Here is a 27022-nt window from a genome sequence, read left to right as displayed (position 1 = left end):
GTCCTCCACCACATCAGTTTCAGTCTCTGCTCTGAAATCTCCAAACTTTCTACCTTCCTTTTCACAATAAGAAGATAATCTTGCCTCTTTTTTTCCTTTTATTCATATGTGCATACAATGTTTGGGTCATTTCTTCCCCTTACCCCCCACCCCATCCATTTCCCCCCCCCCTCGCTACCAGGCAGAAACTATTTTGCCCTTATCTCTAATTTTGTTGAAGAGACAGTATAAGCAATAATAGGAAGGACCAAGGGTTTTTGCTAGTTGAGATAAGGATAGCTATACAGGGAGTTTACTTGCATTGCTTTCCTGTACATGTGTGTTACCTTCTAAATTAATTCTTCTCAAACTAACCTTTTCTCTAGTTCCCGGTCCCCTTCTCCTATTGGTCTCTGTCACTTTAAAGTTTCTGCATTAGTTCCTTTGCATTGATTGCCTCTTACTTCATAGTAAAAGAAGAGCTGCCAAAACTCTCTCTACTTTTGTTTAGTTTCAAGCCTGTGTATGTGTGTGTGTTTAAACCATTGTTTTTTTCCTTTTCCTATTAAAGTTGGCAATGATTATTCTGTCCCTTCCTATTTACTTGGTAATGTCATTTTTACTTTTTTTCCTGTTATCATTATCCCTTCACTTTCTACCAGCTCCTTTTAGTTGTTATTTAGACTGACTCAAATTTCTGTCTTTATTCAGAACCAAGCCAAGTCTCAAGAAAACAAATAATAATAATAACAAAAAGCCTCTTTGAACCCCATTTCCTCTCTTTCCATATATTTATTTTGTAATAGAATTGTCTACATTTCCCATCTCTACTTTCTCAACTCTTACCTATTCTTTAGCCCAGAGGAAATAAGAATTTTAAGGTGTATGTGCCAGATATCACCCTTGTCAAATGATGCTACCAGGGCAAATGAAACTGATGAGTGCCAAATTAATTTGGGTTCAAAAAAGCCATCACTTCTTCCAGTCAGCATAATATTTTTTTGAGGTTTATCTCCACTTCTATACATTATCATTTGTTTTCATCTGTTTTGTTTTTCCTGTGTAGTTACCCAGTATGAATAAACCACAGTCTGTCCATTCTTCTGTTGATCTACATTGGGGCTGTTTCCAACCTTTGGATATTGTGAATAAACTACTGTGATCATTCTTGTACAAAATGTTTTTGTGGCCATATGTGTTTATGCCCCTAGATTAGGAGTTAATTTGGTAAAGAGCTGCCAAATAATATTCTGAAGTGGTTGTATGGTTTTATTCTCCAACCAGCAGTTTCACTTGCTGCATATCCTCTCCAATATCTTGTGTATGAAATCTTTTTTATTTGAAGCATTCCAGTGGGTGTATATCTTTGTTCTGATTTTAATTAGCATTTTGGTGCAATTGGTGTTAAGAACTTTTAAAATGTACTTACTTGTCATTTGTGTATTGTCTGGTGACGTTTCTATTCAAACTTTTTCTACCCTTTATGAAAAACTTGGTTTGTATATCTTGTATTTTTTACATTCTATATGTATTCTGTATGACAGATGTATTATGAATGCTCCCTGTCTGTAACACACCTAGTTTTTACTAGTATCTTTGATGGGCCAAAAGTAATTTGGACATAGTGCATTTCATCCTTTTTTTCTTTTTATGGTTCATGTCATTTGTGATTTTCTAATAATTATTCACATCTCCACAGTTAAAAATAGAATCTTTTGCTCTAGTAGAGTTATCATTTTAACTTTTTTTGTTAACATCTGTGATCGTCTTCAATTGTGTGTGGTGTAAGATTGGGATTGAGTTCTTTTTTGTTGTTGTCTTATGTTGTTTTTTGTGAGAAAATAGTGTAGTTATAGTAATATTTATTTTATTTATTTTAGGTTCATTGTTTAACTGATGTGTCCCCAAACTAAGATATCTTTCCTAGAGCATGATCTTTTGAGCTCACAGAAATAGCTATTCTGTAGTTAATTATGAGGGTTTTTTTTTTTTTGCAGTACTACGACTTGAACTCAGGGCCTATTCCTTGAGCCACTCCACCAGACCTTTTTATGTTAGGTATTTTTGAGACAGGGTCCTGTGAACTATTTGCCCAGATAGGCTTGGAAATGCAATCCTTCTGATCTCTGCCTCCTGAGTAGCTAGGATTACAGATGTGAGCCCCAGTGCCTGGCTAATTACAAGTTTTATATTAATGTTTTCAAAGGATTTGGAAAGTCATCTTTTCACATATTCAAGTTTTTAGACATATTTTACAGCTATAAATGAAATTAAGTTGACAAATTTAAGGTGAAATGGTCATTCTGACCTTTGAAAAGTTTAGAAATCACTGCTTAGCTGTCTAGTTTTCTACAAGAATTTGTTCTTTCTTGGCTTTTTTTTGTGGTATGGGCTTGAGCTCAGGGCCTCACTCTTTCTAGGCAGGCGCTCCACCATCTTGAGCTACTCCACCAGCCCATAGAGTATTTTCAAGATAGGGTCTTGTGCATTGTTTGCCAGAGGCTGGCTTTGAACCACCATCCTTCTGATCTCTGCCTTCTGAGTAGCTAGGATTATAGGAATGAGCCACAGGTGCTAGACATATTCCTTCCTGTAATGACTTGTCTCAATGTAATAAGCCCACTGTATACAAGGGGTCCATATCCAGAGTTTGCACATCTCGATTCAAACAACCACACATACAAAATATTCAAAAAAAGAAATTGTGTCTGTTCTGAACATTTATAGATTTTTCCTGTCATTATTCCCTTAACAATAAAGCACAACAATTTTCATGACATTTATATTGTTTTAGTGATTATAAGAAATCTAGAGATCATTTCATAGTATACTTAGTTTATATGCAAAAATTATACCATTTTTTAAGAGACTTGAGCATCAGGGGACTTTGGCCTTGCAGGGGGTCGGTCACGGAAGCAATTCTTCATGCATACTGAGGGATGATCTGTTATATTTACTTATTATGTTATCAATTAATCGTAATAAATAAAATTACCAGATGTGGTGGCCCACACCTGTAATCCCAGTTACTTGGGAAATGGAGATAGGGAGGATCACAGTTCAAGGCCAGCCCAGGCAAAAAGTTAGCATTACCTTATCTCAACAAACAAGTGGGCATGATGACACACTCTGTAATACCATGCAGGCTATAAGCATAGGTAAAAGGATCACAGTCCAGGCTGGGTCCTAGGAGAGACCCTGTCAGAAAAATAATTAAAGCACAAAAGTCTGGAGGTGTGGCTCTAGTGTCAGAGCACCTGCCTACCAAGCATGAGATCCTTGGTTCAAACCCCAGTACTGGCAAATACATACATACATACACAAATATATCTAATAAAATCAATTAATTTGTTGGAATAATTAGCATTATAATGTGAATTTCTGTATCATAATAATGAAGATTTTTCTACTTTACCCTAGTAGCCTTTTAAATTATCTATCTTTTTCATTAACCTAAGTGAAAAATTAACTGTGTAGTAATGAATTATTCCTCTTCAGCAAGGTCTAAGTTGGAGATGACCCTGGCATGCTTTATTAAAATGTAAGGAGGGATTGATAGGATTTAAAGCAAACTGAAAAGCATGAGTAAGTTCATGAACAATAGAATGAGATTGCTGGTATCATGGACTAAAAACAAAATTTGATAGTACAGTGGAACGTGAAGAGAGAACACATGAAAAACTCAGATCATTAATGGTTCTTTATGATAAGGACTTTTCCTTTAGGAAAGGTGTCATCATTTGGATGGTCCAAGTGTGCTAATTGCATGAACAATTTTGATTTTGAATACTTGGGAAACAGAGAATGTGTCATAAGGTCAGGAACAAATGTCTTCTTTGTTCACTAATCCATCCTGAGCATCCAGCAGAAGGTTTCATTTTTGTGATTGTTTCTGTTTTGATTTTATCATACCAAAAATTGTTCTTAATTCTCACTCGACGTTTAAGAATTTTCTTAGGTGAGGGTCTTTCTTTCAGTCTTAAGAATTGAGACAAATTATTTTTTCTGTGGTCATGGGTTAAATCTTTTAATAACCTACGTTTTGATATGTATTTAAATGTCACAATCTGGGTTTAATGATTTTTCTGGAAGCAGAGACGTATGTGAAGGCTTTGGGTTTCTTATTTCTTGTTCTTTCTGGAGTTCATATAAAAGCTATAAATGAAAAATAAAATAACTTAGTTCAAAGGTGATTGAATAAAATACTACCGTTTTTTAAAGTTTACATACGATGTGTAAAAGTGCATGTGGCAAAGTTACTGTTTTGATTCAGGTTAGGAAAGCATACTAAAAATAAAAATATCTTTAATCTTAAAAGTTCTAGAGTGTAAAGTTTTAATTAACTAAAAAATTAACTGTGAATTATTTTAAATATGCAATTTAGGTTTTAAATGGAATTAGCATTCTTTCTTCCTTAAATATGTGTTAACAAGTTTCAAGATTGTTAAACTTCTCTGATGATTTAATCTGAAACCATTCCTACAGCAAAATTCATAAATAATAAATACTATCTTATTAATCCATATTTTAGTTTAGCTGGGTCTCAGCAAGTTAGTTCCTTGGGGAATGCAGTGTTCTTTATAAAAGAAAGTGATGAGACATAATCTCTAAGGAATTAAATTGTGAAAACAGTCTTGATATTGTACATGCTAATATAAATCCATTATTCCCTTTCTACATCTATCACAACACATTTTAAATTGTGGCTGATCTTGTATGCAAATAGCTATCTTATTAGAAATTGTGGCTGTATGTGCTAATGTCTCCCTGGATTTCTTGGGAATTTGATATCTAACCATCAAAGCAATAGAAATGAAATGATTACCACAAGGCTTTGAAGAACAAAGAAAAGTCAAAATGTTTTAGAGGTTCTAGATGACTGAAGCACTGACAGTTTCCATCCTACAGATGAATGGACATCTCTTTAGATAACTTAAAATAGCCTCAGGTGCTTTATTGAAAAGTAAAGGGTTTTTCACCTTCTTGTGTTTGTTGCAACTAACCAAATGTAAGTCATTTTCATACTTTGTTCTCTATAGGAATTTTTTTTAATTTTATCATTTGGTAATTTTATTTTGCTTAAAGAATATATCAATTTCAAAGACAAGAATAAAGTTGAATTTTTGAAATTTCAATTAATATTAGAAATTGCTAAAATAATTAGGAACAAAAATTGAAAACCAGTCTCTCATATCTCTAATTGAAAATCGTTTAATATTTTATATTCACACATTATTAATACATATAAAATATTTCTGTTTATATAGTATAAGCCCTCACAAAAGTTTAGGTTCTTTAGCTTTTTTGTTATAATTTTGTTATGTAAAGCACATTTATAAATAAGTAAAATTTAATTTCCTTTAGTGAAAAGATATGCTTAATGAATCCCTTACTTTTTTATTTTCCATAGGTAATGAGTGAATAAAATTCTGGCCTCTACAACGTTGTCTGGATTGGAATATTGGTGTAATGATCATGAAGTAAACAGGAAACACAGTGATTAACCATTTTGTCAGACATCTGTAGTAACTTTTTTTTCCTTATAAATTTAAGCATATTTTATAAAAGCAAATAACAAAACTTAATTGAGAGGCAATATTATTTTGTCTTTTTATTAATTGAAACATCTCCTAAAATGAAGTGATACCTGTTCTATCCCCACACAATTAAGATTAAAATAATGACTGTACTTTATAATTAATAAATGCAAACACTATGCAAATGGAATTGCTATATGAATAAATTATAATATATCTATTGACATTATGATACTTGATAGCATCATTTTTAATGTTCTGAATTATAACAAGTTGAACTATAGAATCAGGTGATATCTTGGTTTCATTTATGAAATTTTAAGGTTATGTTGTATTAGATATAACAACATTGTTTATTATACATGAAGACTTTGACTTTCTGTTGTCTGTATATATTTTACATTCCTCCCTATCACTATAATACTATAAATGTGATTATTATAATTTAAAAATAGTGTTTTACCAGAACTTGTACTTTTCTTACACCTGAGAAGAAATCACTAAGTTGGAGATGGCCTTTACTGTGTTGGATGGGATCATGGTTAACTATCTCTGGTAGAATATATTACAGATAAACAATGTAGTTTGATCTCAAAACTAGTTAGCATTTGAGACTCTTATTAATCCTCATAAGGAAAATTGCAGTTTGATAATTGCATCAGTTTATATGGAGACAAGAGTAAAAAATGTATAGTGGTTCAAATGCTGCAGGTTTATTTTTTGTTATCACAGTAGAAAGAAAATGAAAAACAGGTTAGTTGGATATCTTTCTTACTTGCACTCATTCAAGATCTAGGCTGTCATTGGGTCTGTAATCTTTTATCACATCATTTCCTATGTTAACCTAGATGTCATCTCCATTTCATGGAGAGTACAACAGTCTCTACAGGTCAGTTCTGAAAGCTGCACACATTAATTCACTTACATTCATTGGATGCTCACAACTGGCATCAAAGGAGGGTGGGAAAAAGTATTCAGGTCTGCCCAGTGAAGAAAAGAAAAACATGTTTTAGTGAGCAGTCAACAGTGTTTGCTAGTATTCTCCTTTTAGGCCCTAAAATAGCCATATATACCCTTTTCCTGCCTCCCCAGAAATGAGAACGTAATAGAGTTGCTCATTTCCCACATCTGGTTCAAAACCAAGGATTTAAAACCAATGCACAGTCCTATCATTCAAGTTAGATTGTGTGTCACTGAGGTTTACAGTCTATGAAATTTACCTGCCCTTTTCCAGCCTCACCTATAAAACTTCTTGCTTAGATCCTAATTATACTCTGTAAAGGAACTCCTTTGTCTATTAGTCTCAATGGTTCTACCCTTTGGATGGTTCTTCCTTCTTGGTCACATATAAGGTAGATATTAACTATATAGAGTTTGCCTTCCTTGAGAGTTATCTGTTGGTTTAAGTGTAGAGGTCCTAGACTTGGTTTTCATTCACAGAGTTTTTTTACACAAAGTTTCTGCTTTCTTGGAATATGTAGTTCTCTCTGTTTTTACTAATTTTCTTACCATTTCTACTGAGTTCTGTGTGCCAGTAATAGCAGTGTAATTTTTTTCCTTTATATAATTCTCATATCTGCTTTCTTTCTTGCTTCAGGACCCCATTGCTTCTCTCCTTTTATTTAATGATATCTATTTTGAGGTAATATGAAATAATATGCTTAGGTGAGAGAGTAGCACCCTTAATCTGTTCTTTGTCTCCCTTCTTAGCTGAGAAATTTAATGTGCTTTTGTACTTTTTGCCCTTTCAAAATTGGGCTTTTCCAGCCTCATTAGTCCCTTATAATTAGGATTTACTGTTCTCTTATATTTTTGTTTGTGAACTCATCACTTTTGCCTGACTTTATCCCTTTATTATAGCATGTCATTAAAAACAATGAGAACTTCCAGACACCAGTGTTTTTATTGCTTTAGCAAACACTGATGTATATATATAATAAGTACACCCCACAAGTACATATACCTTATTTATAATATAATTTTATTCCTTTCTCATAATAAGGGACTAGGGTGGTAAATAAGTTAGTGAGAATACTGTCTTCCCAACCTGACCATGTTTCTGTGTATCTACAAATGTTCTTTCAAGGTTTGTCTGGGGCTTTTCTCATTCTATCCAGTTAGAATGGGAAAAGAGAATAAAGGATTACTTATGGGAGGTTTTTCTTAGATTATGTTGATTGTACAAAATAATGGGTTTCATATGTATATGAAGTTTTTATATACATAAATAATGTGTACTTTATCATATTCACCTTCCATACTACCTTTTTGTCCACCTCCCCACTAGCACTGGTCTCTAACGTCTTCTCAGTAATTCTCCTTCAACTTTCATGCTTTTTTTTTAAATATAGAGAGAAAACAGGCAGCATTTGTCTTTTGTAAGTTGGAATTATTTTATTTAACATGATGACCTCTGATTCCACCCATTTTCCTACAAATGACATAATTTTTTTCTTCCTTGTGACTGAATGGCACTCTGTTTCATCTCATTCTGTAGGCTGTCTCTTCTCTCTGATAATTGTTTTCTGTGCAGAACTATTTTAATTTGATGCTATTGTTTCCTGAACTGTGAGTCCTACTCAGAACATTATTGTATGTGCTTATATCTCTAGTAGTTTAAAGATTCATGTCTTACATTAAAGCCATTAATACAGTTTGAAATGCTTTTTGTACAGAGTGAGAGATATGAATCCAGTTTTCTACATGTGGATACCCATTTTTCCCAACACCGTCTGTTGAAGGAAGCTGTATTTTTTTGGCACCTTTGTTGCAAATCAGATGGCTGTAGCTCTATGGGCTTATTTCTGGGTTCTCTATTCCATTCCATTGAGCTGCATGCCTGTTTTGGTGCCAGTACCATATTTTTTTTCAGTGTTTGTTTGTTTTACTGTGACTTTAGTATAATTTGAAGTTAGTTATTGGGATGTGTCCATTATTATTATTATTTTTTTTTTTTACTCAGGGTTGCATTGGCTATTCATAGTGTTTTGTGCTTCCATATGAATTTGGGGATTGTTTTTCTGTTTCTGTGAAGTATGTCACTGGAATATTGATTAGGATTTCATTGAATTTGTAAATTGATTTTAATAACAGAGGCATTTTCACAATACTAATTTTGCTGATCAATGAATATGAGTAGTCTTTTCATTTTATTGTGTCTTCAGTATCTTCAGTGTTTGATAATTTTAATTGTAGAGGTCTTTTGCTTTTTAGTTTCATTCCTAGGATCTTCTTTTTTGTTTGTTTGTTTGTTTGAGGCAATTGTAAATGAATTGTTTTCCTGCTTTCTCTTTTTCTCAACATGCTCATTGTTGTTTTATAGAAAAATCTACTGATTTTCATATGTTGACTTGTATCCTGCTACTTTTCTGAAAGTGTTTATCAGATCTAAGGATTTTCCAGTAGAATCTTACAGTGTTTTAATTATGAGATCTTATCTGCAAATGGTGATAATTTGACTTCTTCCTTTCTTGTTTGTATCCCTTTTATTTCTTTCTCATGCCTTACTGTTCTTGCCAAGAATTCAAGCACTAAATTAAGAGAGTACACACTATTTTGTCTTGCTCCTGGCTTTAGAGGAAATGGTTTCATTTTCTTCCCATTTAATATGATATTGGCAGTAGACTTGTCATACATGGCCTTTATTATGTTGAGGTATAGTCCTTCTATTGTCTGTTGTCACAGACATTTTCTGTGTGAGTTGAGATAATCATGTGATTTTTTTGACCTTCATTTTATTTATGTGCTGCTTTACACTTACTGATTTGCATATGTTGAAGTACCTTTGAATCCCAGGAAAGAAAGTGACTTGGTCATGGTGCTTGGTCTTTTAAATATGTTGTTGAATTTAGGTTGCAAGTATTTTATTGAGAATTTTTGCATCTAGGTTCACCAGTGAAACTGGTCTATAATGTTCTTTTTTTGTTATGTCCTTATCTGGTTTGTCCTTACCTGGTATCTACTTGCTTAGTAGAATAAGTTTGGCAGCAGTCTGTTTAGATTGTTTATATTCTCTTGGTTCAATTTTGGTAGGTCGTATATGTCCAGATATTTATCCATTTCTTCTAGATTTTCTCACTTATTGGGATTTAAGTTTTCAAAATATTAGCCATGATACTCCAAATTTCAGTGGTATTTTTGTAATATCCTTCTTTTCATTCCTAATTTTATGAATTTCTCTCTTTTCTCTCTTTCTTTTGGTTAGTTAGGCTAAAGGTTGGTCAATCTTATTTTATCTTTTCAAAAAAGCAACTTTCATTGATTCTGTGTATTAGTCTTTTAATCTCTATTAGTTTCTGTCAAAAAATTTTTCCCCTACTTATTTTGTGTTTGGCTTGTTCTTGATTTTTTGAGAACTTACAGTACATTATTACATTATTTATCTGAGATATCTCTGATTTTTATATGTGGACATCCATGGCTATAAGCTTCCCTCTTGGAACCAACTGCCTTGACTGTATTCCAAAGGTTCTGGTGAGTTGTGTTTTAATTTTAATTCAATTTTAGGAATTTTTAAATTCCACCCCTCCTGATTTCTTAAATGACATATCAATCACTTAAAAATGTGTTGTTAAATTTCCATATTTTTATATAGTTCTTCTTGCTATTGAATTCTACTTTTATTTGGTTATGCTCTGAAAAGGTACAATAAATTATTACTTTTGAAAATATTTGTTAAGACTTGCTTATGGTCTAAAATATATTCTCTTTTGTAGAAAGTTCGATGAGCTACTGAGTATAATGCATATTTCATCCAGTTGGATGGAATATTCTGTAGGTGTCAACATGTTAAGTCCATTTTATTTATGATGCAGTTTTATTCTTGGTTGATCTTTTTTTTTTTTGTCTAGATGATCGATCTATCTATTGTCAAAAGTAGGTAATGAAGTCACACACTATCCTTATATCATGACTGATCTATCTCTTTATGTCCAGTAGTGTTTGTTTTTACAAATTGGGTGTACCAATAGTTGGTAAATATATATTTAAAATGTGGATACCTTTTTTATCTCTTCTGATTAATTTCGGCTTGAAGTCTATACTCATGTATGAGTATACTTACTTCAGCTTACTGTCAGATTCCACTTGCTTGTTACATCATTTTCCATTCTTTCACTTTCAGACTATGTGTTTGTCTTTGCCAGAGAGTTGTGTTTCTTGCAGTCAACATATAGTTGGATTTTGCTATTTAATCCAGTCAGATAGGCTGCATCTTTTAATTTGAGAGTTAAGACCATTTGAATTTAAGGTTATTATTGAAAAATATTTTTGATGATTACTGTAATTTTTTGGGTTTTTTTTTTCTGGTTGATTTGAGCACTCTGTTCTTTTCTTTCTCCCTTATTCATGTTAGAAATTTTCTGGTTGAATGAGTTGAACTTATTTGAGTCTTTCCTCATTCACATTTGTTAACTTGTTCCTCTTATGAAATTTATTCTTTCATGAGCTCTCAAGTTTATGAATGTTTCCCTCAGTCTGTGTATTATTCCTTTAAATATCTTCTGCAATGTGATGAGTGGTCATGAATTGCTTTAGTTTGTACTTGTCTTGGAAGGTGTTATTTTGCCTTTGATTTTAAAGGCAAATGTTGCTGGCTATAGTAATCTTAGTTGTCAGGTATTTATTCTCAGGGCTTGAAATATGTTTTTTCATGATTTCCTGGCAATTAGGTTTTTGCTAATAGGTTTAATGTAATTCTGGTGAACTTGCCTTTGTAAATTAGTTTTTTTTTCTCTTATAGCTTTCAGTAGTTTTTCTTTGTCTGTATTCTTGGGATTTAATAGTAAAGTGACATGGAAAGGATATTTTCTTATCTATTTAGCATCTGTTTTTATCTAGGTCTTGAATTAACTTTCTGTACTTCATTTATCTGATGGTTTGAATCCTCTATGAGGTCACTGATCATTTTTAAAGCTAGACTTTTGCATTCTTTATCCTACAACCATTTCACTATATTTGGATTCAGTTATTGAGGAGTTACAAGCTTTTAGAGGAGTCATTGTGCCTTGTTTTCTTCATATTTCCTATGTTTACCTTATGATTTTCACAACTGTTTGTATGGCTGTCTTTCAGTTTTTATGGAGGTCTTCTTAGTTGCCAGCCTGGTCTTGGGGTCAAGAACCCCATATTGCTCAGAGGAGAGAAAGTAGACGGCAGTATCAAAAATAACAATTCAAAAACCAACCAGATATTTAAGTGTAGCAAAAAAATTGGAAGCATCAACTACAAAAAGATAGAAACCAGGATACATATTGAATAAGCTAGTACTTCAAAATTATGAAAGCTAAAGGTACTAATATTTAGGTAATCAAAAGAAAGGGGGATGCAGAAAGAAAAACAAAAGAGAAGAAGCAAGGTAACAGAGAGCAAAAATATATAGGCTTAAGGTATAAAAATAATAGGGACAATATAATAAAACAAATACAGTTAAAAACAAAACATTAAAAAAAGAAAAGAAAAGAAGCAACAAAAACCCACCTGGAAATGTTTCTTCCTTGCTGAGAAGAGGATGAAAGTGCTTCTTCCACCCTCTGCCAGTCTTATCTTTTCACTGTACTTGTTATGGGCCATTTTACTATCTGAAATCCATATAAGTTAGGCTAGTAAGCATCGTTAGCAGGGTGAGCCTCATCCTGCCTTTTCTGCTGAGCTGAACTCCTGTCATTGGTTTTCTGTATGCAGGCCTGCTTATGCAGGAAGAACAGAAGCTGCTTCAAAGTGCTCCTCCAGCTGAGCCTGAGGACCCCCCAGTTGGACATTCCTTCATACCATAAGTTCTCTGCCTATCCAAGTTAATGAGAATCTCCTGAGCAGCATCTGCTTCATCACAAAATTCTCCAGCCTCTGGGAGTGAACAAAGCAATCAGACTAAAGCATTCTATGGCAGTGGGACAAGACAGTGCTCTGAATGGTCCTCTGTACCCTGACTACTCAGTTCTCTGTCCTTATTCTCTCTACTCATCTTCACACTCTGCTAGTCTCTCTCACCAGAACTGGGGCTGCAACTCCCACATGTATTCACCCTCAGCCTCTTTCTGCAGTGGAGCTTGCACTTCCTACCCAAGTAAATCTCTCTCTGCAAATCTGAGTCTAATCAGTTGTTCTCTTAGCCAGGGGAGAAAGGTTTGGAGACACTGAAATGCAGGGTCTTCTGCTCTCCTGGCTGAGTTTGACTGCAAGACATTTCTTAAGATGATTTCCCTCCATGGCACCGTGAGAACCCTAGGAAGTGCATGGGTCCTTTTCTTCTGTGGCATGTACTTGCTGTGCTGGATGCAGATCTCCTGTATTGAACTATATTTCTGTCCCTTTTTGTGCCTTTGGAGCTCCCCAAGGCTTTCCTTTTCTCTTTTGCTGATACCCCCTTTGGGGCGATTTTCTCCTTTCTTTACCATTTTGCTCAGTGCTTATGTTAGTTTCTTTTATAAATCTAAAGTTTAATATTTCTGGATTTCACCTAGTCTCTAAATGCCTACTGTTGAGTATTGCTCTCGCTTGCCTTTCCACACCACTCACCTCTTCTTGTAACCATACAACTGATATTTAATTGAGATTCCTGCAGACACAGGCATCTGCTGGGTGTCTCTACACCACCATCTTCAGGTCCAGTACTTTGTCTCTCTGCTCCCATTCACTATTTGGTTCCTTGGGAGTAATTTCTGAACTAAATTCCTCCACAAGAATTATTTCAGGGATGGTCACTTATGGCTTCCCAAATGCAAAATCCAGTGGGCACCGTGTAACCCTCGGCAAAAATGAATTCTCCACAGCACTTCACACAGCTAACTGTTATCTCCAGCTTCACTTTCTGTAGCACTGTTCTTCTTGGCTTAACTTCCTCTTTCAATGTTTTTTCTCACTACTTCTTTATGGGTGCCTCTTAGTAGTTTAGCCACCAAAAACATTATTTTCCAGATCTCTGTCCATGTTTTTCATGGTTCTGTTAACTGGCTGGATCTGAAAATCAAATAAATGGACTTGAGAAAGCCTGTCATATTTCTGGCTTGGTTAATAGTGAGTGCTACCACTTTTTCTGGGTATCACCTGATCTCTAGCTGTCTACACTTTACTGTTGTCTTCCTTTGCCTTTCCAAGCCATTGCAACCACTTCTCCCTGCAGCCATATACTTGATCTTTTGTTTCAGATTTGTGTAGACACAGGAAAGTACTGGGATGTCTCTTCCCATTCTGGCAGATTTTTTTGTTTGTGCTTGAAAGTGATGCATCATTTCCATTCATTTTTCCTTTGAGAAGAACTCAATTATATATTTGAATTAAAGCTAAGAAATATAGCCTGTGCAAGTAATAAAATGAGAATATAGATTTTGTGAGCGGATTATAGTCTGTGCTGAAATATTTATATTCAGAATAATTAGATTTGAAAGATATGTTGAGTATTAAAGAAAATGGAATATAATGTAATAAGCATGAAAACAGTAATAAATGGTAGCATTTTTTACTGTTTACATTAAGAGGGGTGGAACTAGAACCAAAATCTACTCACTTTGGCTGCATATATCATACTTTAAAAAATAAAGTTCAAGTTATCTGAGACTAAAACGTTAGCTTTTCTTTTTTTGTGCAAAATGATAGGTAATTGGAAAGAGGCATGCTACCCAGAACATGCCTACAGCCCTAACCTCTGTCCATGCTTTCACCTTTGCTAATAATATTCCCTAGCAGTGTGGTTTAATTGAGTGTTGATAGTTCTCCTGTCACAAGCGCTTATTTGTTCAATTGAGTACAGAGAGACAGTACTCAGGAGACTTTTATTTCAGAGAACAGGGATTTTATTCAAACAAATTCACACGGCACTTTCCTATGGACCATAATGCCTGACTACCCTAGCCAGCCAGGAATTACTCAGGCCTTCCCCCAAGTCTCGCTCATCGTGCGACGTCTTCTCAGCTGATGAGGGTGTCGTATCTGCATCCCAGGGAATCCTCACAGCCGCCTTTGGTGCAGGTCCAGTTTCACGGTTCGCTGGCAACACCCAGGGTCATGCTCACAAGCGGCAGCTACCTCCACGTCAGGGCCTCGGGATGGATTCTGACCGTGTGGTCTCCGGTGGGCGAGGAGACGAGCGAGGTTTTGGGTTCTGGCCTGAGCTTATATACCCTGTGGTGACCTCACCACCCCGATTATCTGCACTGTCACCTTAGGGTTAGCTTGTTTGCATATCAGCCACCACCTTAGGTTTGGCTTATTAGCATGTCAGCCTGTCATACTTCGGCTGGTTTCTAAGTCCTAACAGACACTAGCTAATACTTATTTCAACAATTTTTCATACTTTAACACGATACAATCCGTCAATACAACAACAGTCTTATATGTGTTCACCACATCTCCATAAGATGAATGTAACTGAACAAATGATTGAGGAATTTAATTGCTAGAAATTGTATACTTGATAATTTTTTGAGGAAATTTTGTTTTTTTGTGGCTATCTAATGGGAATAAGTCAAAGGCATTTTTACCCATTGCTTTAAACATGAACTTGAGGAATAAATTAGTCTTGATATTTGCAGATAGTCTTTTTAAAGGATTTCATTATAATTGTTTTCTTTCTTTTCAGCAGGCATTTTGGAGATCAAAGATGGGTAGAAAAGATGCTTCCACTATAAAACTTCCTGTTGATCAGTACAGAAAGCAAATTGGTAAGCAATGAATTCCTTTGATATACTCTTGTGAATTAAGATCAAGAAAAAGGCAATTATGTATTATATTAAGAAATACATTTTCTCTAATGCATATGAAATATATGAATAAAAAGGACTTTATAGTTTCTTTAGGAGTAAAAAGGAAATGCAGCCTTGCTTACCAGTAAAGAGGTGCACTTCAAGTACTTGTGAATTTTCAGTGTTTTTATAATTTTATTAATTCAGTAAAGCCAAAATAAGTTTTATTATTCTTTAGGTAAGATGCTTTGCTAGATGCTTTGCTACAGTTAATATGTCATGTATTAAATCACTCTTTTTTACACATGTAAATCTATTAATTCTATTGGCTCATAATGGCAATACTTTGATTATCTCATAATTCTCCACTAAAATATTCTGAATAAAGTTCTAACTAATGCTATCTTCTATGTAGAACTGAGCTTAAAAAGAAGTAAGGGAGCTTTTCAGGGGTCATAATTGAGGGCTCACGGGAAACCAGATACAAGACTTTGGAGATGAAATTAGGACTCCCCTGTGTACACTGAATGCTTGAAGAGAGAGTTCCTTGGAGAAATGGTGGCCAGAAAAGCTCTCTAACCAGCACCGAAAGATGATAGGAAGTTCATCTGCTTTACTTTGCACTCTAGGTGCATGTTTTCTTTTTTATAAGTACGTATGGGGTATTTATAAAAAGGTTATTCACATGCTGGAACATAAGGAAAGACTCAAATTTTAGAGGGTGAGTGTCCAACAACCATATGCTTTGATGAAAATGTAATGAATTTGAAACCAGTTAGAAGCAAAAAGGCAACTTTCTCTCTACCAACAACCACTTTGTTTGCATACTCCCTCTCACCTCTACCCACTTTTTTCCTTTAGAAATGAAAGAATAAAAAATTCATTTAAAAAACCTCTCTAAGAAATTGAAGAATAAAGAATTACAATACAAGTCAGAAAATAAAAATGTTGGCCATTTTTATCTTTAGAATAATATGTATTCTGATCCATTGTCCACTTCAAAAAATTAGTTCTGTTGAGTTTTGTGAGTTCTTATATATATTGTACTAACTTTCCCAGAATATGGTTTATAAATGTTTTATCCCATTCCATAGCTTGCCTTTTCATTATTTTTGTATGCTTTGTGGAAGCTTTTTAGTTTAAGATACTTATGTTATTTTTGCTTTTGTTGCTTGTGCTTTAGTGTCATAAAAATGCAACTTTTTAGTGTATACAAATGCAACTGTAACTGATTTTTATGAGTTGATTTTGTATCCCTGCCACTTTACTGACTACATTTACTACTAACATCTTTGGGGTGGAGTCTTCAGTGGTGTCTATATAAAAGATAGTGTCATTTTAAAAGACATTCTTTTACCTCCTTTCCAATTTAAATGCCTTTTATATTTTACTAGCCATAATATATTAAATTGGTGAGAGTGGCCATCCTTGCTTTGTTCAAGATGATAGAGCAAAAACAGTGTTTCCAATACTGACTACAATGTCAGCTTTTGGTTTGTCATATATGGCCTTTATTTTGTTGAAATATGTTTTCTTTATACCTAATTTGTTGAGAATTTTTCTTGGACAAGGGTGTTTTCTATATTTGTTGAGATGATTATGTGATTTCTATTAGCATATTGTGTCACACTGACTACTTTCCACATGTTGAACTATCCTTGTATTCTAGGAATGAATTCTATTTAATGTTGTGTTGAATTCAGTTTCTTAAAATTTTGCTGTTTAGGATCTTTGTAATCATTTTTATCAGTAATATTGGCCAGTAGTTTTCTTCTTCCTTTTTTTGTGGTAATTTTGTCTGGCTTGGAATCTAAGTTATGCTGGCTTCATAAAATGAATCTGAAAGTGTCCCCTCTTCTATTATTTGCAAGAGTTTAAGAAGGATCAATTTTATTCTCTTTTAAGTGTTTGTGGGATTCACCTTTAAAGGCATCTAGTATGGGGATCATTGCATTGGAAGTTTTCAAATTACTGATTCAGTCCCTTTACTGTTACTTGTCTCCTTGAGTTTTCTACTTATTCTTGACTCATTCTTGTTAAGTTACATGTTTCTAGAAATATTACCATTTCTTCTAGGTTAACCTGCTTGTTGGCATCTAATTGTTCATAATAGTCTGTCGTGCTCTTTTTCATTTCTGTAGCGTGAGTTATGTTTCCTCTTTCATTTATGACTTCATTTATTTCAGTTTTCCTTCTTCTTCCTTAGTCTTGGTAAGGGTCTGTCAATTTTGTTTATCTTTCAACAGACCCACTCCCAGTTTTGTTATTTTTTTATTCTCTTTTTAATTGACTTCTTACCAGTCTTTATTATATCCTTTCTTCTGCTAACTTTGAGTTTATTATGCTTTTACTATGTTCTTTTACAAGTCCTTAAGGTATAAAACTAGGCTATTTAAGCAGTTTTTCTTTTTTTTTTTAATGTGTTTGTCACTATTGATTTCTCTCTTAGCACTACTGTCTCAGCCCATTTTCTGTTATAACAAAAACACCTGAGATTTGAGACCTGTTAATCTGTAAACAGAGTTTTCTGTTGTCATTGGATTTTGTGTGTGTTGTTGTTGTTTTTAGCTCATGGCTCCGAGGGCTTGGAAGCCTCAGAATATGGTGCTGGTATCTCACAGGATGCATTATAACATGGTAGAGGGCATCACATGGCAAGACAGTCTACAGATTTGTAGATCAATATGGAAAGAATGTTATAAAGCCAAGCCTTCTAATACATTAACATAGTTTATCTATATAGCACTTTTCAGTTTCTCTCAGTAATGCTCATTGTTTAATGTACAGGGGCCTTGCTTATCATTTGTTACATTCGTTCATAGATCTTTTATATTTCATGCTATAATCAATGCTATTTTTAATAAATTTTATTTTGAGATTTGTTTCTGATATATAACACTGTATGGAGTTTTTTAAATTTCCCATTGTGTGATCTGTAGCTTTGTTTAGATATGCTATGTTGATAACTACATAATTGATACACAGTTTTATCTACTGTCCTTCCAAATTATAATTCCTTACATTGAATTTTATTGTCTTCATTAAGGCTGTGACCTTCACTGGCTGTGATTGACTTGAAGTGATAATGGTTAGCAGTTTCAGAGAGGAGACATGAAAACATTTTGTCAAGTGTAATGTTGCATGTGGCTGAATTTTGTTTGCTAATAGTTTATATAGAATTTTTAAATCTAGGTTCAAGAATGAGAAAATCCTGTAACTCTCATATTTTTTTGTAATGTCCTTGTGAGGCTTTGGTTTCAAAGTTCTGCTAGATTCTTAAAGAAAGTTGGAGTGTTTCCTTTTTACTTTTGAGAGAGTCTGTGGAAGACTAATATTATTTTATTTTTTTATTAGTTTTTGTTATGTTATTGTTGTACTGGGGGTACATTGTGATATTTACAAAAGTTCTCACAATATATCACAGTTGAATTTACTCCCTCAATCATTCTCCTTTATCCCCTTCTCCTCCCATTCCTGTAATAGTTTCAACATGTCTCATTTTTCCATCTTCATACATGAGATAAATATATAATATTTCCACTCTCATGTATGAAAATGGAAAAATGAGACATGTTGAAGCTATTCTTTTTTCTCTTTGGAGGTACTGTGGACTGAACTCAGAGCCTTACACTTGCTAGGCAAGGGCTCTACCACTTGAGGTACACCACAGACCTTTTGTTTTTCATTTTTCTGATAGCATCATACACTTTTGCATGGGTCATCCTCAGACTGTTATCCTACTATCTTTACCTCCTGAGTAGCTGGGATTACTGGAATGCACTTCTACACTTGGCCCCGATATTCCTTTTATTGTAAAGCCACCAGTTCTATCATGAGGACTTCACTCACATTACCCAGTATAATCCCAATTTCCTTGCTATGCCCCACCTGCAAATATCATCAATGTATGAATTAGGGGATTATGTTCCAGCAAGAATTTTTGAAGGGACATTCAAACTATGAAAATACTTTTGCCATATCCTTACATTTTACATATTGAGTTTTCATTTTCATTTGTCTCAAAATGTTTTCTGACTTTGCTTTTGAGCTTTCCTTTGATTCAGCAGTTTAATCATTGTTTAATTTCCACATACTTAATGAATTTTCCCATTTTACTTCATTATTGATAGCTGGTTTCATTCCCTTGTAGTCAGAAAAGATATTTTGAGTGATTCCATTCTTCTTAAATTTGTTAAAACTTATTTTGCAGCCTAACATGTGATCCATTCTGGATAGTATTAGTGTGTACTAGAAAACATTGTGTACTCTGTTGCTGCTGGGTGGAATGTTCCATATACAATTATTAGGTGCACTTTGTCTATAGTGTTACTCCAATCTTCTGTTTCCATCTTCATTTCTGGCTGGGTGATCTATCCATGAATGCAGTTTCTTACTGTTATTGCATTGCTTTCTGTTTCTCCAGCCCCATGAATTTCTATATATAAATTAAGTATGTTTTGCAATGTTGGGTAAATATACAGTTGACCCTCTGTACCGATATGTATGGCTTCAACCAGGCACACTTCTAAAATACTTCAAGAAATTTGCATCTGTACCAAGCATGTACAGACTTCTTGTCATTATTCTCTAAAGTATAGTATAACAACAACTACGCACAAAGTGTTTACATTGTACTAGTTACTACAAATAGTCTAGAGACAATTTAAAAGTATGAAGGAGGCTGTGTGTAGGTTATATGGAAACACCATGTTATTTTATATAATGGACTTGACCATCCATGGATTTTGACATCCATGGATTTTTGACCAGGGGTCCTGGAACAAATCCCCTGCAAATACTAAGGAACAGCTGTCTATCTTTGTAATTGTTATATCTTTCTGCTGAGTTGACTCATTTATCATTATCTGACTTTTTTCTCTTGTGACAGTTTTTGAAAAATCTGTTTTTGTCAGATATAAGTGTAGCTACTCCTGCTCTAATTTGCACGAGTATCCTTTTTCTTTTCTTTCTTTCTTTTTTTTTTTTTTGTTGTGCTAGGCAAGGGTTCATTATGGCATTTACAAATGTTCTTACAATATATCAAATACATCATAGTTGAATTTACCCCCTCCACTATTCTCCTTTACTCCTCTCTCCCACCTTTCCTGGAATAGTTTCAACAGGTATCATTTTTTCCATTTACATTCATTGTGCACAGTATTTGCACCCTCCTATGCCCTTTCCTCATTACTTCCCCGACACTGGTACCAACACCCCAGGCAGGACCTTTTCCAGCCTCCTATTCTCCAATTCTATATAAGAAAAAAAAGAAATAAAAAAGTGACATTTTTACTTGTTTAAGATAGCTACAAACCGAGTTTCCTTGTGACATTTCCATGTATATATATACTGTAACCTGAATTGGTTCACAATTTTTCACTTTCAGCCCATGAAATCTCTTAGTAATAATAAGTGAATCTCTTATTGAAAACATATAATTAGATAGTTTTAAAAATCCATTCAGCCATGCTATCCTTTGATTGGTTAGTTTCATCTATTTATAGGTGAAATAATTATCAATAGAAAAGGAATTACTATTGTCATTTTGCTAATTGATTTCTATGTACTTTGTAGGTATGGTCTTGTCTTCTGTTGTTATTTTCTTTTACAATGTGATGTGTATTTGCAGTGCTACATTTAGATTCTATATTTGTTTTCTGTCTATTCTTGATTTTTTTCTTTGTGATTGGCATGAGGCTTACATAAAGTATAGAAGTATAATTTAAGGTAATAGCAACTTAGCTTCAATCCTATACAAAAAATATTCCCTTTTTTTCCCCCTCACTTGATTTTTAACATTGTTTTTTGTTCAGAGAATGTTTTCTGTATATTAGTATTTTCTCTATTAAACTTTTCTCTATGTCTTGGTGTGAAATCAGTTTTGGTAACATTCCCTCTGTGCTTGAAAAGAATAGGTATTTTCTAATATTTGGATACAATATTACTTAGTTAACTGTGGTTTTCAAATTTGTTTTGTTATTTAGTTATATTTGAGTTGCCATTTTGTAGGAAAAGAGAATTAAAATATACTAAATCTATCAAGATTTCAAGTCTAGTAATTCTGTTTTATCCATTTTTGTCTCTTATAGCCTTTGTAAATTGGCTATAATTTTACTATATATAAATTGGCCCTCTTTTTACTATAATGACTTCTTTATGAAGTACTTAAATGTTTTCTAGAGACTTTTTTTTCTTTTATACTAATATTGGTAACTCACCTTTCCTTTGCTTGGTATCATGTTATTTTTTCTATCCTTTTATTTTCATCTATAGTTTATCATTATATTTTCATGTTTTTGATATAGCCTAAGAATCTTTATTATTAAGAAAGCAAAATTTAATTCTAAAATGTTTACTATACATGAAAAATATTGATTTTCCCAATTTCATTTTGTGGATTTTTTTTTTTTTTTGCAGTGCAAGTTTCTACCCTAACCATCTTACTGAAAATTTTGGATCCTGAATTTCCATTCATTTCTTCGCTCTTATATTGGTTCTTCTTTCCTCTTTGCCATTTATAATTTTGTTTCTGTTAAATTTAAATATTCATTAAGGCAGTAGCTCATTATAATTTTAAGTATTTTTTGCATCTTTTGTGACAATCAGAAAATTCTTGATTAGTATTTACTTAAATATCAATAAAATAACTTCCTTAATTTTCAGGTACTTAAAATTTTACATAACTTTTGTTTAACTTATGTGTTTATGTTAATATCAACTTCCTATCATTTCTCTTAAATAATAGTGTTTTAACCTGAAAACTTACTGACATACATTTTAATGTAGTTTGTCTGAAGTTTTTATTTTTTCTTTCCTGTCATTCTTTTTGAAGCTTTCCTTTGATTTTGCTTCTTCTCATCCCCAAGTGTACCTAGCTTATTGCAACTTCTTAAATGATTATACTTTATTGTTGTTGTTGTTTTGGGTTTTTATCTTTTTTTTGGAATGTATGAACTAATGTTTGATATACTTTATACTCTCTTATATTTAACCATATTTCTACTTCATGTAAAACTTGTTGCTTGGTTAGCATTTTAATATGGCTTTCGTGGAAATTAGTTGATAGAGCAGGAGCAGCTTGTTGTTTAATGTTTTAGTAACACAAAACGTAGTTCTTGATTTCTAATGATGATGTACATTTTATAGTGTATGATCAGTTCCATGTGATTCTATCCCCTCATTGAAAACTTATCATCTGCTTGAATGTCCTTTTTAACCTCATTAAAATAAAGTTTTATGAGATTTTCATTTTTGGTGATTAATTTATTGCTCTCTATAGTAAGATACCTTTAAATAATTTTGAGAAAAATAGTTTTTGGGAAACTCACTTTCATAGATAATCTGTCTCTTTCAAATGGAGACATACGGTATCATTTTGTATGATTGGCTGCATATAAAAGTATACTATGCTGGTGGTAATGTCCTGGATCAGTTTCTATTGTGTTTCTGGTTTTATGATCAGTATTTTTTTAAATCAATTTGAAAGATTTTCTTGTATTTATATTTTATTAACCTTGAAGATAGAAAAATGTAGGCCATTTGTTTATTGACATAGCTACTGGAGTTTGAAATGAGGTAACCTATAGGAGACTTTGACTTTGATTTTGTTTTTTTGGTTTTTTTCTCTGTCTCCTGAGTAGCTAGCATTGCAGGTGTGAGCCACTGTTGCCCATTTTCTACTTTTGTGGGTATATATCTTTTTTTAAAAAAATTATTCATATGTGCATACAATGCTTGGGTCATTTCTCCCCCCTGCCCCCACCCCACCCTTACCACCCACCCTGCCCCCTCCCTCTCCCCTCCACCCCCTCAATACCTGGCAGAAGCTATTTTGCCCTTATCTCTAATTTTGTTGAAGAGAGAGTATAAGCAATAATAGGAAGGAACAAGGGTTTTTGCTAGTTGAGATAAGGACAGCTATACAGGGAGTTGACTCACATTAATTTCTTGTGCATGTGTGTTACCTTCTAGGTTAATTCTTCTTGATCTAACCTTTTCTCTAGTTCCTGGTCCCCTTCTCCTATTGGCCTCAGTTGCTTTTAAGGTATCTGCTTTAGTTTCTCTGCATTGAGGGCAACAAATGCTAACTAATTTTTTAGGCGTCTTACCTATCCTCATATCTCCCTTGTGTGCTCTTGCTTTTATCTTGTGATCAAAGTTGAATCACCTTGTTGTGTTTGCCCTTGATCTAATGTCCACATATGAGGGAGAACATATGATTTTTGGTCTTTTGGGCCAGGCTAACCTCACTCAGAATGATGTTCTCCAATTCCATCCATTTATCAGGGAATGATAACATTTCATTCTTCTTCATGGCTGCATAAATTCCATTGTGTATAGATACCACATTTTCTTGATCCACTCATCAGTAGTAGGGCATCTTGGCTGTTTCCCTAACTTGGCTATTGTGAATAGTGCCGCAATAAACATGGGTGTGCAGGTGCCTCTGGAGTAACCTGTGTCACAGTCTTTTGGGTATATCCCCAAGAATGGTATTGCTGGATCAAATGGTAGATCAATGTTTAGCTTTTTAAGTAGCCTCCAAATTTTTTTCCAGAGTGGTTGTACTAGTTTACATTCCCACCAACAGTGTAAGAGATTTCCTTTTTCCCCGTATCCTTGCCAACACCTGTTGTTAGTGGTGTTACTAATGATGGCTATTCTAACAGAGGTGAGGTGAAATCTTAGTGTGGTTTTAATTTGCATTTCCTTTATTGCTAGAGATGATGAGCATTTTTTTCATGTGTTTTTTGGCCATTTGAATTTCTTCTTTTGAGAAAGTTCTGTTTAGTTCACTTGCCCATTTCTTTATTGGTTCATTAGTTTTGGGAGAATTTAGTTTTTTAAGTTCCCTATATATTCTGGTTATCAGTCCTTTGATGTGTAGCTGGCAAATATTTTCTCCCACTCTTTGGGTGTTCTCTTCAGTTTAGAGACCATTTCTTTTGTTGTGCAGAAGCTTTTTAGTTTTATGAAGTCCCATTTATCTATGCTATCTCTTAGTTGCTGTGCTGCTGGGGTACCATTGAGAATGTTCTTACCTACTAATTCCAGAGTATTTCCTACTCTTTCCTGTATCAACTTTAGTTTGTGGTCTGATATTAAGATCCTTGATCTATTTTGAGTTAATCTTGGTATAGAATGATATACATGGATCTAGTTTCAGTTTTTTGCAGACTGCTAACCAGTTTTTCCCAGCAGTTTTTGTTCAAGAGGCTGCTTTTTTTCCATCGTATATTTTTAGCGCCTTTGTCAAAGACAAGTTGGTTATAGTTGTGTGGCTTCATATCTGGGTCCTCTATTCTGTTCCACTGGTCTTCATGTCTGTTTTTGTGCCAGTACCGAGACTTTGACTTTATAATGAGTCTTCTACAGTTACAGTAAGTTGATAATACAGTAACTAAAAACTGTGTTCTATGCCAGTTAGGAAGTTACTTTTTATAACAAGTTGTATTGCTCTTCTCTATATAATTCTGGTAATATGAGAAAAGTGAGGCTTCAAGTAGTGTTTTGGCTTTTGAGGAAGTGGGAGGGATTTGAAGCAGTTGATGAGAAATTATTCTAAAAATGTTGAAGGCAATATAAAAGTCTTTACTGTGATTAGCAAATATTATTTGTCAGTATTTTTGGCATGCTGTAAATAACTCATCTTCAATAATTCATTTGAGTAATTAAATTTAGATTGCAAACTTTTCAAATATTTTGACTCTTATCTTTCTGCTTTTCTATTGTATCTTAATTGGTGTGGTCTATATAAATGGACAATAAATTATATATCTTTGTTATAGAGATCAGACAGTGAATAGAACTTGGTATTCATCCCAGACACAATTATGATTGAATGTATTTGCAAGATTAAAGCACTGAATTTACTTTTTTCTAATTAAAGGCAATTAAAGATTTCCAGACACAAATATAAGACAATGAATTGAGGAATAAGTGTAGGAGCAAGTCCATTTGCAGGTGAAAAGATGTGCCTTTGAAGCAGAACCAGCTGTATTTTCATTGAAAGAATAACAGTTTAGGAAGCTTTTCTGCGTGTGCTTGCTTGATAGCATAATGTACTCCTAAGCAGCTTATGCAGTATTCAGAAAATAACAGTGCATTAATTTTTAAAGCAGCAAAGGCAGAGAAAGAGCAGTACTGCCACATGATGATAATGAATGTGGCCAGTGTAAAGTCGACTGTGGAGAAAGAAAGAAACAGTGAGCTTCTGAAAAATGAACATTTATAAAACAATAACCAGATATTCACATGATAATGAGCTTGGGCAGCAGTATCAACCAAGGGCAAAGATGCAGCCTTGTTTCTGGCCAAGGGTAGAGAATTGAATAGGAAAGGGCCAAAGCAGTTTAGTAATCTATTTTTTTTTTAAACTAAGGAAACTCCCATGGAAAACCATGTAATAGTTAAATTTGACTAGTGCTTTAAATATGAAATAATTTCTGACAGATTTTATATTGAATTGGGTACAGCACATAAATTATATCTTGTCTTAAAATATAATTTATTGCTGTCAATTATGTACCATGAGTTTTCAAATATATATTTATAATCTATATTTAATCGGAGAAAGCAGAGATAGACTTTGGTTTGTTAAAGTTGCTTGAATTGAGAGTCAAAATAATAAAATTATTAAACGAATATTAGTCTACTATAAATGAAAGAAACCTGATTACCTGGTAGGAAATCTTTTAGTGCATGATAAAAATGATTTAAATGATCCCAAGGAAAGTGTGCATGTCCGTCTCACTTTGGTCTTTATAAATTGTATGCCAGGGGTTGAAAAAGTCATGAATCTAGCGAAAAACTAGAAATAAAAACTAGTAGTTTAAAAAAAGTCTTTGTAGTCAAAATTCCAAATTATGTCAAACCCCCTCCCCAAATTCTTAGTCTTTCTTTATTGACTAGTTTAAACCATCAATCAATCAATCCTATCTGTCTCTTCCCTTCCCTTTCCTCCCCTTTCTTTCCCCTCCCTTTCCTTCTCTTCTTTTCCTTTCCCTCTGCTTCCCTCCCCTCCCTTCCTTTCTCTCCTTTCCCTTCCTCTTTTTCCTCTCTGCCCCCTTTCATTATTCCAAGTTGGATTTCTGTCACTCAAAGTGAAAATAACTATACAGGAACATATCCTGACCCTTCTGTTTTCTAAGAGATCATTAAATGCCATTTAGGATCTTAAGTGACATTTTGGTTTTTGTTTGTTTCTTTGTTTTTTGTTTCATTCTGATCCAGCCGAAAGGAAGAGAAATAAATATTTAAAAAATCTTGATATTAGTGAATTTACAGAGAAATTGATTATGTAAAAAGAATAGGTATTATATTCTAGATGCAAAGGAATACAGGTTCAGGTGACCATTTTTCAGTTTTTTAGTTAGTCATTTAATTTATCACCTTCTCCCAATATTCATTCTAGATCTTCTTATCTTTAACCATCATCTTCATTTGCCTTTAGAAGGCATCCTAGTCTTTATTTCTGAAAATGCTAAGCTGTTGATGATTCTGCAAGTTATAAAGGTACATAGAAATACTAAATTTTAAGAGTCTCATGGTAGTTACCATAGATCTTCCCTCACATCTTCCCATACTCCTCTTGGCATTCACTGTGTATTGAAAAAAACATTTTATTCTTGAAAACAATCATATTGCTATAGTGAACACTCTGATTTTGCCCATTTGTCTATAAAAATAAAAAATCCAAACCAAGTAGACAGCGGGGTTAGCTTTTAATACAGGACATTGACTTAATATTGTGTCTTTTCTTAGGTTATCTCTCTTTCGAGGAAGATTACACAGCAAAGTATACCACTCAAACTTTGACCACTGAGAAGA

The 27022-nt window shown here is 33.7% G+C and overlaps 1 protein-coding gene across 8 annotated transcripts in view; it reads left to right on the top strand.

Annotated features, from left to right (window-relative positions):
• Positions 1 to 27022, top strand: part of Triqk (triple QxxK/R motif containing) — an 88990-nt gene that overhangs the window by 38047 nt on the left and 23921 nt on the right. For 3 of the 8 annotated variants that reach the window (XM_074068836.1, XM_074068835.1, XM_074068838.1), the window contains one exon: positions 15094 to 15172. In XM_074068836.1, coding sequence (XP_073924937.1) covers positions 15112 to 15172 — 61 coding nt within the window. In that variant the 5' untranslated portion in view covers positions 15094 to 15111. Of the gene's footprint in view, positions 1 to 12197; positions 12427 to 15090; positions 15173 to 27022 lie in introns of all 8 variants that reach the window. The other 5 variants (XR_012446355.1, XM_074068833.1, XM_074068834.1 and 2 more) reach the window with 3 other exon arrangements.

The sequence above is a fragment of the Castor canadensis genome, chromosome 3, assembly GCF_047511655.1.
Source record: "Castor canadensis chromosome 3, mCasCan1.hap1v2, whole genome shotgun sequence".
Taxonomy (NCBI): domain Eukaryota; kingdom Metazoa; phylum Chordata; class Mammalia; order Rodentia; family Castoridae; genus Castor; species Castor canadensis.
The sequence above is the reverse complement of the archived record's forward strand: the minus strand, read 5'-3'. Positions and strand labels throughout refer to the sequence as shown.